General features: G+C 39.7%; 1 protein-coding gene across 1 annotated transcript; it reads left to right on the forward strand.

Annotated features, from left to right (window-relative positions):
* The first annotated feature begins 1,453 nt into the window (after positions 1-1,453).
* On the forward strand, positions 1,454-9,762 carry CDX4 (caudal type homeobox 4). The gene is made up of 3 exons (XM_005428721.1): positions 1,454-1,886; positions 6,824-6,969; positions 9,556-9,762. Exons 1-3 carry the CDS (start codon positions 1,454-1,456, stop codon positions 9,760-9,762), a joined length of 786 nt encoding a protein of 261 aa, XP_005428778.1.
* Positions 9,763-18,000: the final 8,238 nt, after the last annotated feature.

The following is an 18,000-nucleotide window of genomic DNA, read 5'->3' on the forward strand; positions in this document are numbered from 1 at the left end:
CCTGTCTGTAAGTACACACTTAGAATCCTTTAGTGCTGGAATTAGAAGGGATGTGTGAATACGAGCAGTGTCAAAATACAAAGGATACTGAATGAAAACCCACACCTCTGTAAAGGGAAACAACTCATTGTAATTTGCACCTCTTTTGCAAGCATAGCCCTTACAAATAGCTCATTGCAAAGAAACCCATCCAAAATAAAAATACAGCGAATTCACTCCACAAATTGCAGCTACACAAGCCAGAGAGGCAATTCTAAAAGTCCTAGGGTGTGGCTTAATTCTCCTGTTAATAACAAGCTGTTAGTAACAGGATATAAAGCCGCTTTCAGAATCATTTTTCTCAGAGGGACACGAACATTGACCCGGGGAGCATCCGCGTGTCACAGAGCAGCATCACGGTACTTCTGATTCACAAACTTAACAACCCAGATGTCTCTCCCTGCTGATTTCCCTGGCCCAAGCTGCCAAGGGAAGCAGACTACAGCCAGCAGCCTCAGAGGAAGGAACCAGCCTCCTTTCAGGCAGATAAAGGTTGGCTTGAAACAGAAGCCAACAATATTCCTGGGCCTAATCAAAGACTTTTTTCACTACTTTTTACAGTCATTTTCTTTGTACTTCTGGCACCATCTTTGTTAAGAAGATTTATTGTCTGCTTTTTAAAATTTATCAGTTTGCAACGGCCACCAGATGAAGGGATCTCTTAAATCACTCTGTATGGGGAGAGTGTGAACAGAGAGTCTTACAGTCAGAGCTTTAAACTCTCCCATTCTGGAAAACCAAGATCTTACAAACATCAACAATGTGAGGAGCATTTTTGAGACATTTATACTCCAGACATGCTGTTTATAAAGTGCTCTATATTTTGAAGTTATTGAATTACAATTATTCAAATTGACTGCATCCATTAAAGACTAAAAGGAGATGTTTAAAATTATATGAGAAATTAAGAGAGTAACAGATTTATTTGTTGATTGATAATACCTGACAAAATAAAGGTTTCAGACAAGAATGTTAAACATTGCTATAATAGTTACTACGCTAATTTCTTTTTAAAAGGTCGATTTACTTAACTATTTAAGTTACAAATCCAAGCAACTGTTGCATCATCTTACAGGACTGGGATCACTGTTGAATATCAGGGCAGGATAATAGGATAGATAAAAGTTCTCTGAAAGAGAAAGCACCAGAACCAGCAGCAAGGTGGGGTTGGTCAGCCCTTCATTTGAATGTAAATGCAATTATGAGGCAGGCAGTTGGGCTGACGTCAGACAAGATCTTGGTAAACCATTACCACCAGCACCTGGTAACACAGTTGATAATAAAAGAGGATGAAGTAGAAGATTCCAAGCAGAGTGGCATTATTAGAGAAAACCAAACACAAATATTTTTGAGCAGTAAAAGAAGACACTGAGGACCAAGATGTTGTGACGCCGTGTTTACAGTTGGGACAGCCATGTACGTGAGCTCGCTCTTGGAGAAGGAGCCCAGCATGTACCCAGGACCTGCCAGGGCCAACAACACCCTGCCCGTGCAGAACTTCGTGTCTGCCCCAGCCTACTCCGACTACATGGGATACCACCCCGTGGCAGCCCTGGACAGCCACGGGCAGCCGGCGCCCGCCTGGGGCTCCCACTACGGCCCCCAGCGCGAGGACTGGAGCGCCTACGGCCCAGGCCCTTCCAGCGCCGCGCCCGCTGCCCACATCAATGGCTCGTCCCCTGGCCAGGGCTCCTACAGCTCTGCTGACTACAGCTCCCTGCACCCCGCTGCTGCTGCTGCGCCCTTACCTCCTGTAGATACAATTCATGCCCAGCAAATCTCTCCCAACAGCCAAAGGCACAGCTCTTATGAGTGGATGAGGAAAACCGTGCAAACCAACACTGCTGGTGAGTGCAAATTCAACTTCCAACCTCAGAAAGCATCTTCTGCTATCACTGAGCTTAGAAATAATTAACTTTACTTGAAGCACATAGGTTGGTGGGTCATTTATGACATTTATTTAGCCTACTGCTGTTTAATGCAGTTTTAACTAAATTTGTGCTAGTTTCACTTTCTCCCATAAAGGCTTTCTGTGGTTGCTGTAGTGTAATGGCTGATGTGGTCTCAGCTCCAGGAATCCCTGCTGGAACACCCTGTAAAGCATTTTGTGTGATAAACATGATAATCATGTTAAAGTGATGATAATCATGGAAGTGTTATGGAGCAATGGAGCCACATTTAACAGTTACAGACAGAAATACTACATAGTTATTTTGTGCTGCAGGGAATATATCAATATAGAATCAGGTTGATCTTTTTAAACGTTATAGACCTCTCAATAATTATAAAGAAAACCATGTGCTCTGATCTAACTGCAGTGATTATGCAATTTTCTGCAATTTTTCTGCCCAGATTTATTAGGTGAGCACAAATATTCCTAGAGAAGCAATCCAACTCAAACAATCAGCATAGACTATTTTGTTTGCAGATCACATAATTCCTTGGTTAAGCTTCTTTTTAATTTAATTTCACATCAGTTTTCCTTTCCTTACATGCCAGAATTTTCAGCTTCCACAATTACACAATTAAAAATCTTTTTTCTGCAAGTGGCACTCACTGATGTGCCTGTTCTTGCCACAAGCTGCCTGCCAGATGAACGTTTCCATGTATATTCCCAAGGTGGAAACTGGGTGTAGCAAGGTTTGCTGAATCTGTGGTTCAGGTTAAAAGTAATAAGTGTGTGCTAGGGAGCATCAAAGAAATGCTTGGAAAAAAGCAGAGCAATTACAATTGGAGCAATCTTAGAAAACACAGAAAATCTGCACTGCTGCTTGAGACAGAATCCTCCTTCAAATGGTTATTACTCAGGAGCAAAATTAGCCTGGTAATTGTTTCTTAATTATAAAGCAGACACACATTGTTTTGCCTCCATTACTAAATATAAAATGCCTGGTGAACATTAGGATATCACAATGCTCTCCTGCCACTTGGAGCCTCTACAAAGGCCTTCAAAGCCAGGCAGATTCAGTTTGCTGTCCCCCCTTCTGTATACTCATGAAAATCCCAGTAACTTCATTAACATCATTGGAGATTGCCAGGTGTAGAAGTGATGCAAGACTTGAGTGTAGATTAAATTCAGCTGAGACTACTGAATGTCAATGAGGCAGCCCTGGCTGTGTCATGTTGGCACTGAATTTTCAATGTGTGGCATTCTTAAAGAATAACATTCTTAAAGTTTAACACACTTAAAAATCTAAATCCTTGCTTTGCACTTGTTGAACAGTCTTGGAAGACCCTGAAAGGTTTCTCATGCACTTGTCCAAAGTTATAAAATATATTTGCAATTCAGAGACACTGTTTTGGGCCTAAATTCATCTCTAGTCTCCAAAGTGCTTACACAGGATTTACTCACATTCTGAAATACTTTATGAACCATTCGGGACAGGTGGAACAGAGCCCATCAATAGCTGCATGTCCTCAGGCTGTGCATTCCTAGAACCCAATCCTTTGAAGTGTTAAAAACAGCCGAGGACTTCACAGAAGTGAGCTCAAGGCATCAACCCACCTTAAAAAAAGAGATAGTGAGAGTGAAGCACAAATGTGGTAATTGTGCAAAACATGAAAAGTACCAGAGAGATTTAGCTTTTGATTGGTGTTTAAAAAAACAAAAACTGGAAATTTTAATCTTCACACAGAAAAAATGTGATAAATGGAAGAGAATTCAAATAAAGTACAAGGCTAAAATTATGCATGTAACTGCTCTGTACCACCTTATCAGTGTTTTCTCTAGAAGAAAACTGACTCGATGCCATTATAACCCCTCTTTGAAACACACTTGCTGTTTTTCCTTATTGCCATAATGTTATTTGGGTTATCAAAGTAGCTACTGGTTCCTCTCCTTCAATGTTATCACTGCTTAATAAAGTTCATTGCTTTAAAATCCCAGAATGACAGCCCTAAACTCTACAAATACATTTCTATGCATAAACATGTGTATGTCCTTAACTCCACCAATGTGTACACACATCAGTGTGTGTGAGCAGAATGGAGTAACAGAAACCACAACACATCTAATTAGATGTGAGAGCTCTTGAAATACTGTCCTAAAGACAGTGGGAATTATTTTGAGTGAGGAGATGTCAGTGGGAATTTTTCCTCCCTGTTCAGACTCTATTAAATACACTACATTCTGATTCAATATTCTTATTTAGCATTTGATTAAAAAAAAATGCAGTTGCAGGTAAAGTGAAATTAAAATTTACCTGATCAAGTCAATTTCAGGATAAAACAAGATCAAAGACAGAAGTACTCTGTCCTTTCAACAGATAAACTGTGATTTGAAATGAAACATCCTCTGGCTAAAGGACTGTAGCTGTATGTTCAGAACCAACCCTTGTTTTGCTTCAAACACACAAACATTGCAAATATACAAGGCAATAAGACATTTTTAAAAAATCAAACATGGAAAGTGGGCTTGGTGAAGAGACCTTCCCAGTCAGGCTCTCCAAGTGAGGAAAAGAACATCTAAAGAATTCCTGAGAGTCTGATCCTGCTTTTACTGGAAATCTATGATAAAATCTGCCATCCTCTTCAGTTATGTTGGAGCAGAACTTTCAATTATTTTCTAAACTCTGTGTAATCAACAGGGTAAGATGTGTATTTTCTGAGAGCAAGAGAACCTTCAAAATGTAAAACTCACCGAAAAGGTATCTAAAGGGCCTAGAAAAAGGTTTTAAAACTTCATATGACACTTCATCAGGGAGTGACCCTTCTCAGAAAGAAGGGTCTTTAACAGGACTAAACAAAAGATCAACATGATTTTCATATGTTACAAGCTCAGCCACAGGATTTTTTTCAAAGTATATCCAAGACATTTTATGTCTTTGTTTAAACAAGCTGTGATGTACAAGTAATTCAGATTACAGAACAGCAGAAACATGGCCAGAAAGCAAAACAGAATAGCAGGAAAAAAGGCCAAGCCCCTACTTTAATGCTAATTTATTTTTCTTTGTAAATTAGTTGTGACATCTATTTTCCACTGGCCTACATTGTCTGAGGTTTTGAGGCCTATCTGTCATATTGAGGCAACAGACCCTTTTAACACTTCTCTTTGCTTTGATATGCAGTCTTGTCTCTTCCTTCTCCCTCTTTTCTTCAGGAGTTATATTGCCGGAAAGGGTGATGATTTTCACAGCAAATAAAGAGGCCTTCTCCCAGCTTTATTGTCTTCAGAAGAAATACTCTGTGAATTTTATGACCAAGGGGAATGGGGAAAACTACTCCGTTTCTCCACCCCCTCAAATCATGGTTATATTTGCTGATTATAGTGAGGCCGGAATAACCTTGTTGAATTTTAACTTGTTTTCAAAGATTCCCTCTAAGCCCTCAGTTTACAAGGAACCTGAATATCTATACTATTGTTAGCATTAGAACTATCACTGAGGGCAAATATTTCAAAGCCAATGATTTGTACCATGAAAAAAGTAAACTTAGTTAAATTATTTAGTCCTGCAAATTTAGGCAGTAAAATCTTCTGTGCTGGAAGTTGAAGTGGCAGAGGATTTGGGAAAATATCCCTATTTATGCTTATTTCAGCTATGTCTACCTTCAGATAAAAATATCCCAATCTGTCCTCGGTGTCGGTCCAAAAGTAAAGAGAACTGAGGAAAAAATATTCCTTCATCTATTTCTGTTCCCTTTTTCTTCTGCTAAGATGAAAGCGTCTGACATTTGTTTAGGACTTGTAAATTCCAAACCAATTGGCTTGTGTTTCTGAATGTGAAAGGGGTTCTTGATAAGATCTCCTTGTCGCTCCTTTGTGTGGCGTGTGCTTCATCTTAACACCTCAATGGATTTTAGGGAACCACTTTAAAGGAGTCTTTGTCCTACAGTTTGTCCCAGAAAACTCACATCAAAAAAAAATGGGAAGATCAGAAGAAAAAAGGAAAACTATCTAGTTGGTTGTTGAAAGTGCAAAGGAGAACAAATAAGTTGAAAACTGATCTCTCTGGATTATTATTACATGAAGAATTGCTTAAAAATTATATTAAATGAGAGATACAGTCTAAACATTTAGTAATGCTTCTATTAACAGTATTGATCCAATATATCTAAGAATATTTCTTTTATACATTAGAGAGAGGGTGATCCTGTAATCCTTTTACAAGATTTTATTGCCTCATCTTACAAATTGTCAAGTACCTCCAACTCTAAAGGGAAGCCCAGCACAGAGTACCCTCAGGAATATCCTACAGGCACTCAGCACCTTGCAAGACTGGACCTTTTTGAAAAAGTACATTAAATTATTATTCAACTTCTAAATTTATCCTATGGCCACAAGAAAGGAAAAACATTTCAACATTTCTAGTAGGACATACCTTTGTGCTACAGAAGCAATCTTTAGAAACTGAGATAAAGAAATAGGCCATGGTACAACTGCACAAATTGTGACTGAAGCTCAGTCTTGAAATCCTGGGTATTTATGCTCTCAGAGACACAGAAGTCACTTCACTGAGAACTGAAATGAAACCCCTTTGAGATTAATATAGCCAGCACCAATTATGGACTGCTGTGAATTATTTAAGATGCTTCAGGGTGTTTATCACTTAAGAGCTTCACATTTAAATATATGTTTACAGAGAGGGGAAATAAAGAGGGGAAGACAATTATGGTAACCAACAGTCTGTTACTTCACCCTGCACCTCTATTCCTCCTCTGTACCACAGCAAACAATCCCATACAAGTGTCCTGTATTTTAATTAATGTCTGGGAAATGCCCGAGATGTTTGCAAGCTGCTATGGAAAATCCAACTCAATATATGAATAATCTTTCTTTTCTAACCAGGTAAAACAAGAACAAAAGAAAAGTACCGGGTTGTTTACACAGATCACCAGAGACTGGAACTAGAGAAGGAATTTCACTGCAACAGATACATTACAATCAGGAGGAAGTCAGAACTCGCAGCAAACCTGGGACTCTCCGAAAGACAGGTACAGAGAGCACCCTCAGCTGTGCCCACAGTGTCCAGACACTGCCAGGGGACAGGTACAGAGAGCACCCTTCAGCTGTGCCCACAGTGCCCAGGCAGTGCCAGGGGACAGGGACAGAGAGCACCCCTCAGGTGTGCCCACAGTGCCCAGGCACTGCCAGGGGACAGGGACAGAGAGCACCCCTCAGGAGTGCCCACAGTGCCCGGGCCCTGCCAGGGGACACAGCAGCCACCTCCTGCATTTAACACAGAGAATCCACTACACAGCCCCACAGTTAGTTTGACAGAACCCCCCAGTTATATGGAACTCAACATTAGGAGTTAACTCATACTTTAAAAAGTAGTTATTCTTACATTCTAGCTTGTTAACCAGCTGGAATTTAAACAGTTCAGCTTAACAGGTCTTAGCTATGGTCCCAAGAGTTACAACATTCATAGTTTTATTTCTTCTTGAAATCACACCAAGTAATGGCCAGCAAAAAATCCAAAGCATTTGATATATTTCAGCTGGAAGACAGGAAAGTTAAAACTCAATCCAGTGAGATATCTATGGGGTTTTTTGTTACAAATATATTGCCACAATTTCCACAGGCCACATTCTTCCTCTGTCAGATTTCAGCATATTCAGGGGGGTTTTACAGCTTGGATTTTCAAGTCAGGATCTCTTTTTTGCCACTCATATGTGTAGCCAAGACTATCCATCCAGGGAATGTTCAAGTGCATACTTGGATTGCTGCTCCCTTGGAGAGCAGCTCTGCCTTCACTCCTGTCTAGTACATATTTAATGTCTGTTCTGGATAAAGCCAGGCTCCTGTTGGCCATGTTCATACAGACACTAGAGGAACTCAGGACGAGAATTCCCTAAAATCCCTGTGTGGGAGAGCACTTCTCTCAAGCACAGCTCTGCAGTGTGTGGAAATAATAACTGCTGGATCCAAACCTCCAGAATTTCAATGGTTCTGCTACAGCTGGAGGAGAAGGGCAGATTTGGTGATACTGAATTAGTCATCTCATTTAAAAACCAGATTATTGCCCTGAAGTAAATATTAACTAGAGATCTTTCTTCTTAGAATTTTACAAGCTTTTGTTCTTTCTAAATATACACATTCAGGTCTCTTAAAATGTTCCTCTTTCAGTGGCCTCCTCTGATTCTGCACTCAGTCTGTGGAAGAGCAGGGAGCAGAGAGGGACCAACAGAGGCTGGAAGTGTAGGAATGCAGAGACAATCAGTGGTGTTTTAGGATCAAGCACTGGGATTTTACAAACATATTTTAGTGCCCAGACCCAAACAGTACAGAGTGCACTGCACAGACTGTGAGTGCTCCCAGGCAGGAACAACAAAAACCAACTTTATCATGGATGGACTAAGTTTGTCACACAGTGGGATAGAGCTGCACTGGAAGATTTTCAGAGAACTGCAATTATGAGAGATTTGCAACCTCCACCTTAAAGTTCTGCAAGCTGGCTGATTTAGAACACAGACATGGCTGGACTCCCCAGTGAGCCTGCAGAAAATCAGCAGTTTTCTTTTACAGAGCTGCTGCTCCTAATGCCACCCCTTTTTTACCTGTAAAGTTCCTTCAAGTATAATACAGACAAAATACATAACTGATCAGCATTTCCACAGGACAGACAAAGCTAAATGCCTCTTCATGCCAATACCAGCAAGGTAGTAAAAAATAAATATAAATCACTGAGATTTTTAATACAAAGCAAGGGTACAACTTTCTATATTGTATTGTATTCAACACACCTTAAAGGCTGTAACAAATACTGTGAATTAAGAACACACTTAGCAAGCAGGAAAACACAAACAGAAGTTCCTCCTCATTCACACTTTCACATAAGGAAAGAAAATAGAAATACTTAAAGTAGATTTTAAACAGACAAGTGTTTCACCTGCACAATGAGCCTGGGAAATGGACTGTCTTTTAAGTAATGCTGATATATCTATTTATACACATACCAGTATAAATGTATCTGTAAAATACATGTTTAAATATATATTCCAGTAATAAACACAGTCAAAGCTTTTAAATACATAAGAATATATATGCACACAAAAATCACTCACAACATAAATGAAAAAAATAACCCTCACTGCTTGGTTTTGAATTAATCTGTAACATAGATAATAAAGAAATCTTCACAATTAATCCATAATTGCATCTTCCTAAATTATGACAGTGGCAAAGCTGAAATGATGAACTCTGTGGCCTGAGTCTCAATGAGTTCATGGATTTCTGTGTTCCTAAACAGAACGCAATGTGTTCACTTTACACCAAAGGCCCAAGAAAAAAAAGAAATCAAGAAAAAAATCAATTTTCCATTGGTTATTATGCCAAAAATTAATACAGAATAATGCAAAAACTTTTCACTGCATAGATTCAGTATTTTGTTTGTGGAGGGTTTCTTGGTTTGGTTTTAACTTTGGCGCTTTTCTTCCTCATGGTTTTTTGTTTCTTTGCTTTGGGTTTTGGGTTTTTTAAATTGTGTTTTTGAACCTACCTACATTTCCATCGCTATGATTACTGTAAAAGGTTTAGCAGCAGTTTGAATTAATCAGGTATCATTTCTTATGCCCCAGGTGAAAATCTGGTTCCAGAATCGCCGAGCAAAAGAGAGAAAAATGATCAAGAAGAAAATCTCGCAGTTTGACGGCAGTGGGGGCTCAGCTCAGAGTGACTCTGGTTCACTCAGTCCAAATGAACTGTCAAATTCTCTGTTCCCACCACCACATGGAATAAATGGATTACAGCCTAATGACATTCATCAAGTCATAGTTTCAGAATGAACAGAGGGAAAAAAACAAAACAGGAAAAAAAGAAAAAAGCAAGAATGGATTTCTCCACCACTGCCACCCCTCACCTTGGAAACTCAACTTCCCAAGGGACCATTTTCATTTATCTGCCTTCAGAGTGCTGATTTCTAAGCAGGAAATCTGAGCCCATAACCAAAATATTTTAATTATTGCAAAAATCTCAGGGATTTTATGCTGCTAAGATTCACTTCTTGGTATCTTTGCTAGCAGGTAATTTGCTTCAGACACTGACACAAAGAATGATACAGCTGAAGATTCAGTACAGGTAGTTCTAGTCTGATGATCCATATACACAGAAAACCAAGAGAACTGATTATAAAATAGAGTCCTATTGCAGAAGATATAACTATCTGGGTGTGATTGGTTTGTTCCATTTATATAATTAGAGGAAACTGTAGATGTTAATAAATATTTACACTTAAATGGACTGAGAAAGATGCTACTTTTTGAAAACAGCAAAACCATTTAAAACACTTTTAAATGCTCAAGGAACATAATAATGTTGCTATACCAACATACTGCATTTAATTAAATAACACAGATCATCTCTGTCCTATGGAATTGTATTCAAGCAACAGTTACAGACAGAGAATATACCAAACCTGCCAAGATTTGTTCCACTGTAAGAAATGCAGCAATTTCTCATATACATTAGGAAATGCCAGAAAATTGGAAGACAAGTATTACCTCAATCTTCTAGGATTGCACATATTATTGCTCAAAAATCCAAGCACAAATGGAATGGAAACAGAACTGTTACTACAAGCAAACCACCAAAAAGCAAATAAAGAATTTGCTTGATGTCTTTAAAGATTGGAAGTGAAACAGGAACAGTCTCAGGCCACTGATTTTATCCCTGACACTTATTTGGGGCTGAAGACAACAACTCTCCCAAAGTAGCTGAGAGGGTATTTTGAAACTGTCACCTGCAGCTGAGCAATCACAAAAGAAATGTTCACTTCATGGGCACTCCTGAAAGAGCACAAATTAAGGACATGATCACAGTGGGGTTTGCTTTAATTACTGCTCCATGTTGGCAGGTGAGAAGGTAGCAATAGTATCTGAGAGACAAGTGATGAGTCTGGCAAAAGTAGAAAGAAAACCCAAAGCACTAAAAAAATCCCCAAGCCCTTCATAGTACTGTTCTTTGGAATTTCTTAAGATGACCTTTTTGCAAGTATAGAAGTAAACAGCTCTATTGGGAAGATTTATAATTCCTGAAAATGTCAAGGGAGGCAAAAGTAATAAGGGAAAAAAGCAGAACACAAACAGAAAACAGCATCATGAAAATCACGCATCACATATTTCAGCAACATCAAACTCTTGCTCTCAGAAACAGCAGAATAAATTCTGCTTTTCTTTGTGTCAATGAGTATCAATAATGCACTGAACACCATGGACAGGACTTGTCAAAGCTCTCAGCATCTGGATTCAAAACACTAGATAGCAAATTTGAGGATATGCCTCATGATTCCCTGTTTATTTTACAACAACTCTGGTAGAGTAACTCCATGAAAGCAATTCTGTTGGCAGTTACAAGAATAACACTCATCAGAACTAAATTCTGAATTTTATCTTTGTAGACATAAATGTCTCAAATTAAACTAGGAAGAAATGCTGTAACATAGATTAAGACCTTACTGTAAACATCTTGTGGGTGGTTCCCCAATATATTTTCTTGTCATCTCCTATCATATGGTTCAAAGAAATGGGTGTATTCTAATGCAAACAAACTGTAAACAGAAAATCTTGTGTACATAAATAATACTAAAACTCAGCCCGATGAGAAATTGAGCCTACATCTGCTTGGCTTTAACTGAGGATCTCCTAAATCTGCTCACTGATGTTCCATTGGGATCACAGGGACATTATAGGAGCAAGAGCACATTGTGGAACAGGCACACACAGAGCTGGTTCTGTTCACACTCACAGAAATGCACATGTGACACACACAAGCCTTTTTTCTCTATTCTTCAGTCAAATAAATCCGGATTTTTTTCCTTGGGAAAGGAAGTTTCCCCTGTTCCATCAGCCCCTCTACCTGGGTTGCCCTTCTATACATGAAGGATGTAGAGGATAAAATAATCTCTCAGGAAACTCAGATATACAAGAAAAAAGGGAAGTGAACCATTACCTCAAATCAGCAGACAGGCCATTTCTATGGAAACCAGGAGAGGGCTTTTGTGAGGCTTAGCAGTGGCACAGAAATGGAGAGAAAGAAAACTTCTGGTTTTCAGATTTTTTTCTCGAATCAGTTTTTATATCAACAAGGAGGAATGGCAAGCACAGCTATAACACACAACACACCATTCATTATATTTGTGTATTAGAAATGCATTGCTTCAGATTTCCCTCCTCATTTATGATAAAATTGAAATGAAACACAGATGTTGACCAGGGTCACATTCAACATATTCAAATCATCACCTTGCAGACTCTAACCAAGCTCCAGGCAGTCAGGAAAAACCACCCTGCCCTGACAAACTGCTCAGAGGAGCCACTGAAGGCACTGACTGCACTCAGAACAAGCACAGCTGATAGAGGAATCACTCTAAACGAGCCCATTTTAGATGTTTTTAGAGTTGGAATGGGATACAAAGCACCTCCTCTGGCATGTTTAATATCAGTCTTGTCAATAAAAACTGTTTCTCTTTTTCATTATCTTAATCCTGAATTTTATCCATCAGATGTGTTTTAAATGTATCCCAAGCATATCTTAATAAATATTTAGGAGAAATTCTCTTTCATCTACTAGAAAATTATCATCTCTAAGCCTACAGAGTGGATCAGATTATCTTCTCTGACTACAGTTATGTCAAGAAGTGATTCCCCTTATCTGTTGCTGTGCATAACTACCCCCAATATGGACCATAATGTCCCTTTCAACCTAAGTGCAGTGGCACAGCTGTTTCTCAAAATAATCTAAGGAAAAAAATGTTAAACTCTTTCAGACTAATCAGGATATTTTTTAGTAAACTCCATCAGAGAGTGATTAACTGCAGTCAGAGTATCAGCTCAGAAGGCTGAGAACCCAGTGTCCTGGTTTAGGGCAAATTTTGGAGAAACTTTTGAACTGGGATTTTTTTTAGAGAGCAAATCTAAGTGGTTCTTCTTTTAATTGGTTTGGGAAAAGGTTTCTTTGGATAAAAGTGGAAAAACCCTATTTATTTAATAGGTAAAGTATTTACTAGCATAAAAAATGAACAATACAAAACAACCAAACTTCTTGCTGTTTTGAAGACATGACAAATGTAGAAAGTCTTTGTTATGAGGTGTAGCTCAGCTCACTTAGTTTGTTATCAGTCCCTCTACTGCTGGAATGCAGCATCTTGGGCCTGGTGGCCTCCAGGTGTGAGCTTTTGGTGTTTTTCTGGGTTTTTAGCCTAGAGTAGGTTTGAATAGTTCTAAGAAAAAGAAAAACCACAGTTTGGGAAACTTCTCTGCCTTAGCTAGCAAAAAAAAACTCACTAAAAAGCAAAGGAGAGCTCTCTCCTGCTGTCTACTGCAGCCAACACAGTCTAGAAGCAGGCTGGGGAGCAAGTGCAGCTTCTTCTTTCTCCCTTTGCTCTCTGAACTAGTTTTAGAGGTGCAGAACTTAATATCTAGCATGAACAGACAGTTGGGGATACAAGCATCATAAAGTCACCTCAGGACAGCCAGAGAGAGGGGAAAATGGCAAGCAGCTCAAAGAAAATCCTTACCCTGCCTCTTGCAGGCTTTAGATACTTTATCAGACTGCAGCTATGCCATGAGCCAGAAAACATCATCCCAAACCAAAATATAAATTGAGCACTTCATGCTGGCACAGTTCAAAGGGCCATTAAGGACTCCAGGCCAGCCTGGCAGGAGCCCATGGGAACACGAGATCAGGATGTGCTCTTGGATGGAGGCACCACAGACAAAGTTCTTGCATTCCACCCCCATTTTCTAGGCAGCTGTGTTTGGCTCTTCAGCATTGCTTCTGTGAAGGAGAAACTTCAGCAGATGTGATCAGCCCCTGTATTTAAATTTGTATTTACATGGATGAAACACTAAAGGCTGTAAACAACATTTTTCAATATTTGTCTTTCTTCCTTTGAAGACTGCTCTAGGGATTTTAGTTATACTCTCCCTTAGCACTGTTAAGTAATTAAAATAATAATAAATCAAATGCCATCCTTTGCACCCAGTGGGTCTCTTCCCCAAGCTCTCCAAGTTTCCTGGTTTTCACTGTAAATAGAAAGCCATCAGTATTTGAATTCAGCTGATTGACAGGTGGTTCCAGGTTGCAAGGTAGTGGAGCCCCTTTAACACCATGCTGATATCAAAAGAAAACACTGCCATCACACAACTGTCTAATTCCAGCAGGCAGCAAATCCCTTCTGACATTTATCTGAATCATCTCAATTCTTATGAGAATCCTGAGAGGTGCCAAAGCCTCGGCAGAACTGCCCTCCTCAGTCCCACTGTCCAGAAGTGCTTCATCAAGAAGGGCCTCTGGCACAAACTGCTCCTGCTGACACTCACTGTAGCACCACAGTAAATTTGCTTTAGTAATTAGCTTCTAAATATTGATCAGTGGGAGAAAATAAAGAAAAATACAGATGTGCCCTTAGTTACAGATAGCTTAGACTAGAAATGGGAAAGTACCTCATTATAAGATATTTACAGTATCAGTTTACAAAGTCAGAATAATTTAAACCCCTAATTGGTTGTTTGAAGTAGTCATCCTGGCCAAAAAAAACCCCAAAAACCCTGGATCAGAAACTTGACAGCCTCTTGAAACTTAGATGATTTTTGAAGTTTGATACATCAGGCATTTTCAGTATAGGCAGCACAGAGCTGCAGACCCCTGCACAAAGCCAAAATCCTTCCAGACACTAGAATATATTTGTATCACAAAATCAGTTTCATTGAATCTCAACACACAACTCTTGGCTTGCCTTTCTTCAACAAAAGAATATACCAACATTTGCCTGATGAGATCCACATTTCTACTTCTGAACAAAATAATGGGAACTTGCAGTGAGATGCAAATCACCTTGGGAAAAAGAGTTTGCATTAGTTAATCAGGGTTAGTTTGCATTAGTTAATGAGGGTTTGTCCACCAGACTTATAATACATTCTCCAAGAGTATATTCCCATTATCCAACAACCTCTTCCTGTCTGAAATGAGGGAATGCTGAGAGCCAACCTGACATGACTTGTTCTATGTTTTTCCTCCTGAAGAATGCCTGTGTGGGGCTGATTTGTGTAGAACAAATAGGGGAAAAGGACATTGGAAGAAAACTCAGAATCTCTCAGGCCCACATTAACATTCCCTTTCCATGCTCTCCCAAGAGTGCCTTTATTTAATACTGTGCTTTGGTTTAACTCCTGGATTTCTGCTCTTTGTGTTTCATGCTCTATAAAAGAACACTTCTGATTCCAAGAAAGGAAGTGATTTGTGTGGATAAACATTGCCAGAGACCATCATCCTTCACAAATCTTTCTGGTTTTATGGCATAATAGTTTCATCAAATAAACAGCATCCTAAGGAAGTACTAAAAATGAAGCTTCTATTTCTTCCTTTGAAGCCATAAAGTTTGATAAGTCATGCTGAAAAAATTCCCTGTAGTATTCACTTCTCAAACCCAATACTAAAAGACATTCTTTAAATACAGACATGGGACACAAAAGGTGTTTTTTCTAAAATAGTCTATTTTCAACCAGATGGTCATTGTTCCTAGGGGAGAGAACACTTACACATAAAAAAAAAATCTACTGCAACTTCAGCTGAACTTTGACTTCAATCTATTATTTAAAAGCACAAGTTGTTAAATATGAAGCTGCTATAGCAAAGTACCTTTTCCAATTAAAAACACTTTTTTCTTGGTTTGTTAACACCTCAGACACTCATTATAAAGAGGTCACACAGTAAGTGATGCTTCATTTTACACTCAATTCAGCAAGTTATTGTACCACCTGCTCTGGAGCTTAATGCCATATCACCTTCTGGCACAATGTCCATTTAAATGTCTGTAACATTGGTTTGTTTATTAAATCCAAACCCACCTTGCATTAAATTAGGTTTTTCAATTAAACACGAGACTGAACTGAATGTGTTCCTGTTTGCCACACCTTGCCCTAACCCCTGAGTGTCACCACTGTCATATTGAATGTGACAGCTGAACATCCTTGCAGACAAGTCCATGGGATTTATTCCACTTTCCAGCACACATTCTGCTTGTCCCTTGCTCTTTCACCCTTGAGAAAATTTCAAGACATTTTAATTGGAAAAACACTGAACACATGAGAGCCCTGAAGTATCCAAGGCCAGGCCGGACAGGGCTTGGAGCAGCCTGGAGAGTGGAAGGTGTCCCTGCCCATGGCTTTAAGTCAGTCCCCTTTCAATCCAGACCATTCTGTGGTTGGATGGCCTTTCCCACAGACAGGTCACCAGAGCAGCCATCTACCAAGACAGCCTCAACTGAAAATTAAAGCCCACAATGTAAATGCACAGCACCAGAACTATCATTTCCTCCAGTACTCTCAGTTACAACACTCACCTTTTTGGTTTCCACACCAGTTAAGGCAAACATCCAGAATTTAACTGAGAGTAAAATAAAGACCAGTAGCTTATGAATACCCCTTATATAAAACTTTATTTTAGTTGTTTCAACACTTTCTTTCCATTGATTATGAATCTATATAAAGATGAAGATCAGTAGAAAAAATATCAGATCCTTAAGTATAAAATAATTTTCTCTTTTTTTGTCATGTTTCTAAACAGGATGTATTTTCAGTATTTGGTCAATTACTTACCTTCTCTGCAATTTACTGCAACGTTCAACACTAAATAAGAAAAAAGTATTTTGACCAAAATAGGATAACAAAATTTTGTTTTATAACAATTTGTCTCTTAATTTTTTTCTCTAGTTTAGAATATGATTTACCTGCAGCTCCACATAAGATGGATAATGTGCTGAAGTAAGAGCACGCAGCACTGATAAAACTGTAGCTCATAAAATGTTACTTTTGGAGGCAACAAAAATTTTCACTGTTGAGTCATCTGCGTTTTTCTGCAGTCTAGAAACTCCTGAAAAACAATAAAGATGATTCATGAGGGAAGTAGTTTCCTGGAAACAACAGACAAGGATAGAGACCCGTTTTTACCTGATGCAGGAGGACGTGAGCTCATTCCCTAGAGTACCTGCAAGTCAGGAATTCTGATTTGTACACACACCAGAGCCAACACTTTGTAGGAGCTATGCTAACACTAAGAAGAACCAACCCCCCCTCATAATATCGTTTTTCACTCTTCTATTTCAATTAGAAACACCAATAGTTTTTGGGTTATTTTCCATTTGCAGTAGGTGAGTAATTAAGTTTTTATTACCTCAATAATAGCTTACACCTGTATGCTGATGGGGGCATTCCCCTGAAGTATTCTGAGAATTATTTTCCCCAGTTTTGCTGTTCCTATGTGGATCTTCTTCCCCTCTCACCACCCCATCACGCTGCACATAACTCATTTTCCAAACCCACCGACAAACCCCAAAACTCTGGGAAAACTCCACAACCCCCACCCTCCCTCATCTTCACCTCAGGTACCCCGGGGAGCGATAAAGGGCAAAAACAGGAGGGGAAGGGCAGAAAGCGCTACCCGGCTGTTTTTATTAAAACCGTCACAGAAACACACCTGGAAAAGAGATTCAGATAAAGGAGGATCAGCAGCTGCCCCCGCCTTCCCTCAGGAGCCGCCCCTCGCGCACCTGAGGGAGGCGCGCGGACGAGTTATAAATGCGGTAACAAAAGAGTACAGATATTCAGGCCCCTTGTGCGCCGAAGGTTCAGGGGTGATTTGATTTTTTTTTTTTTGTGGGTTTTTTTTTTTTGGAAAGTAAATGAAAATCCAGTGAGGTTTTTTGCCGGCTTTCCTGTAACCAGCAAATTAAAACTCCCCTGAGGAGCCGCTCGCGCTGCCCGTGACCCTCGCGCACCTGAGGGGCGGGAAGGGGCGCGAGCGCGCACCCGAGACGGGGGCGAAGGGAAGGGAGGTCGGGGCAGTTATAAACTCTACTAACGACAGTAGAGATATTCCGCTTCCGTGTGCACGGAAGGTTTAGAGCGAGTCTCTGAAAACAAGTTAAAGAGTTCAACGAGGTTATTCCGGCTTCGCTGTAACCACCAATGCTAACTCCTCTCAGCAGCATCCCGTGCCGGCTCGTTACCCGCCGCCCCGAGGCGGCG

The sequence above is a fragment of the Geospiza fortis genome, unplaced genomic scaffold (assembly GCF_000277835.1).
Source record: "Geospiza fortis unplaced genomic scaffold, GeoFor_1.0 scaffold117, whole genome shotgun sequence".
Classification (NCBI taxonomy): domain Eukaryota; kingdom Metazoa; phylum Chordata; class Aves; order Passeriformes; family Thraupidae; genus Geospiza; species Geospiza fortis.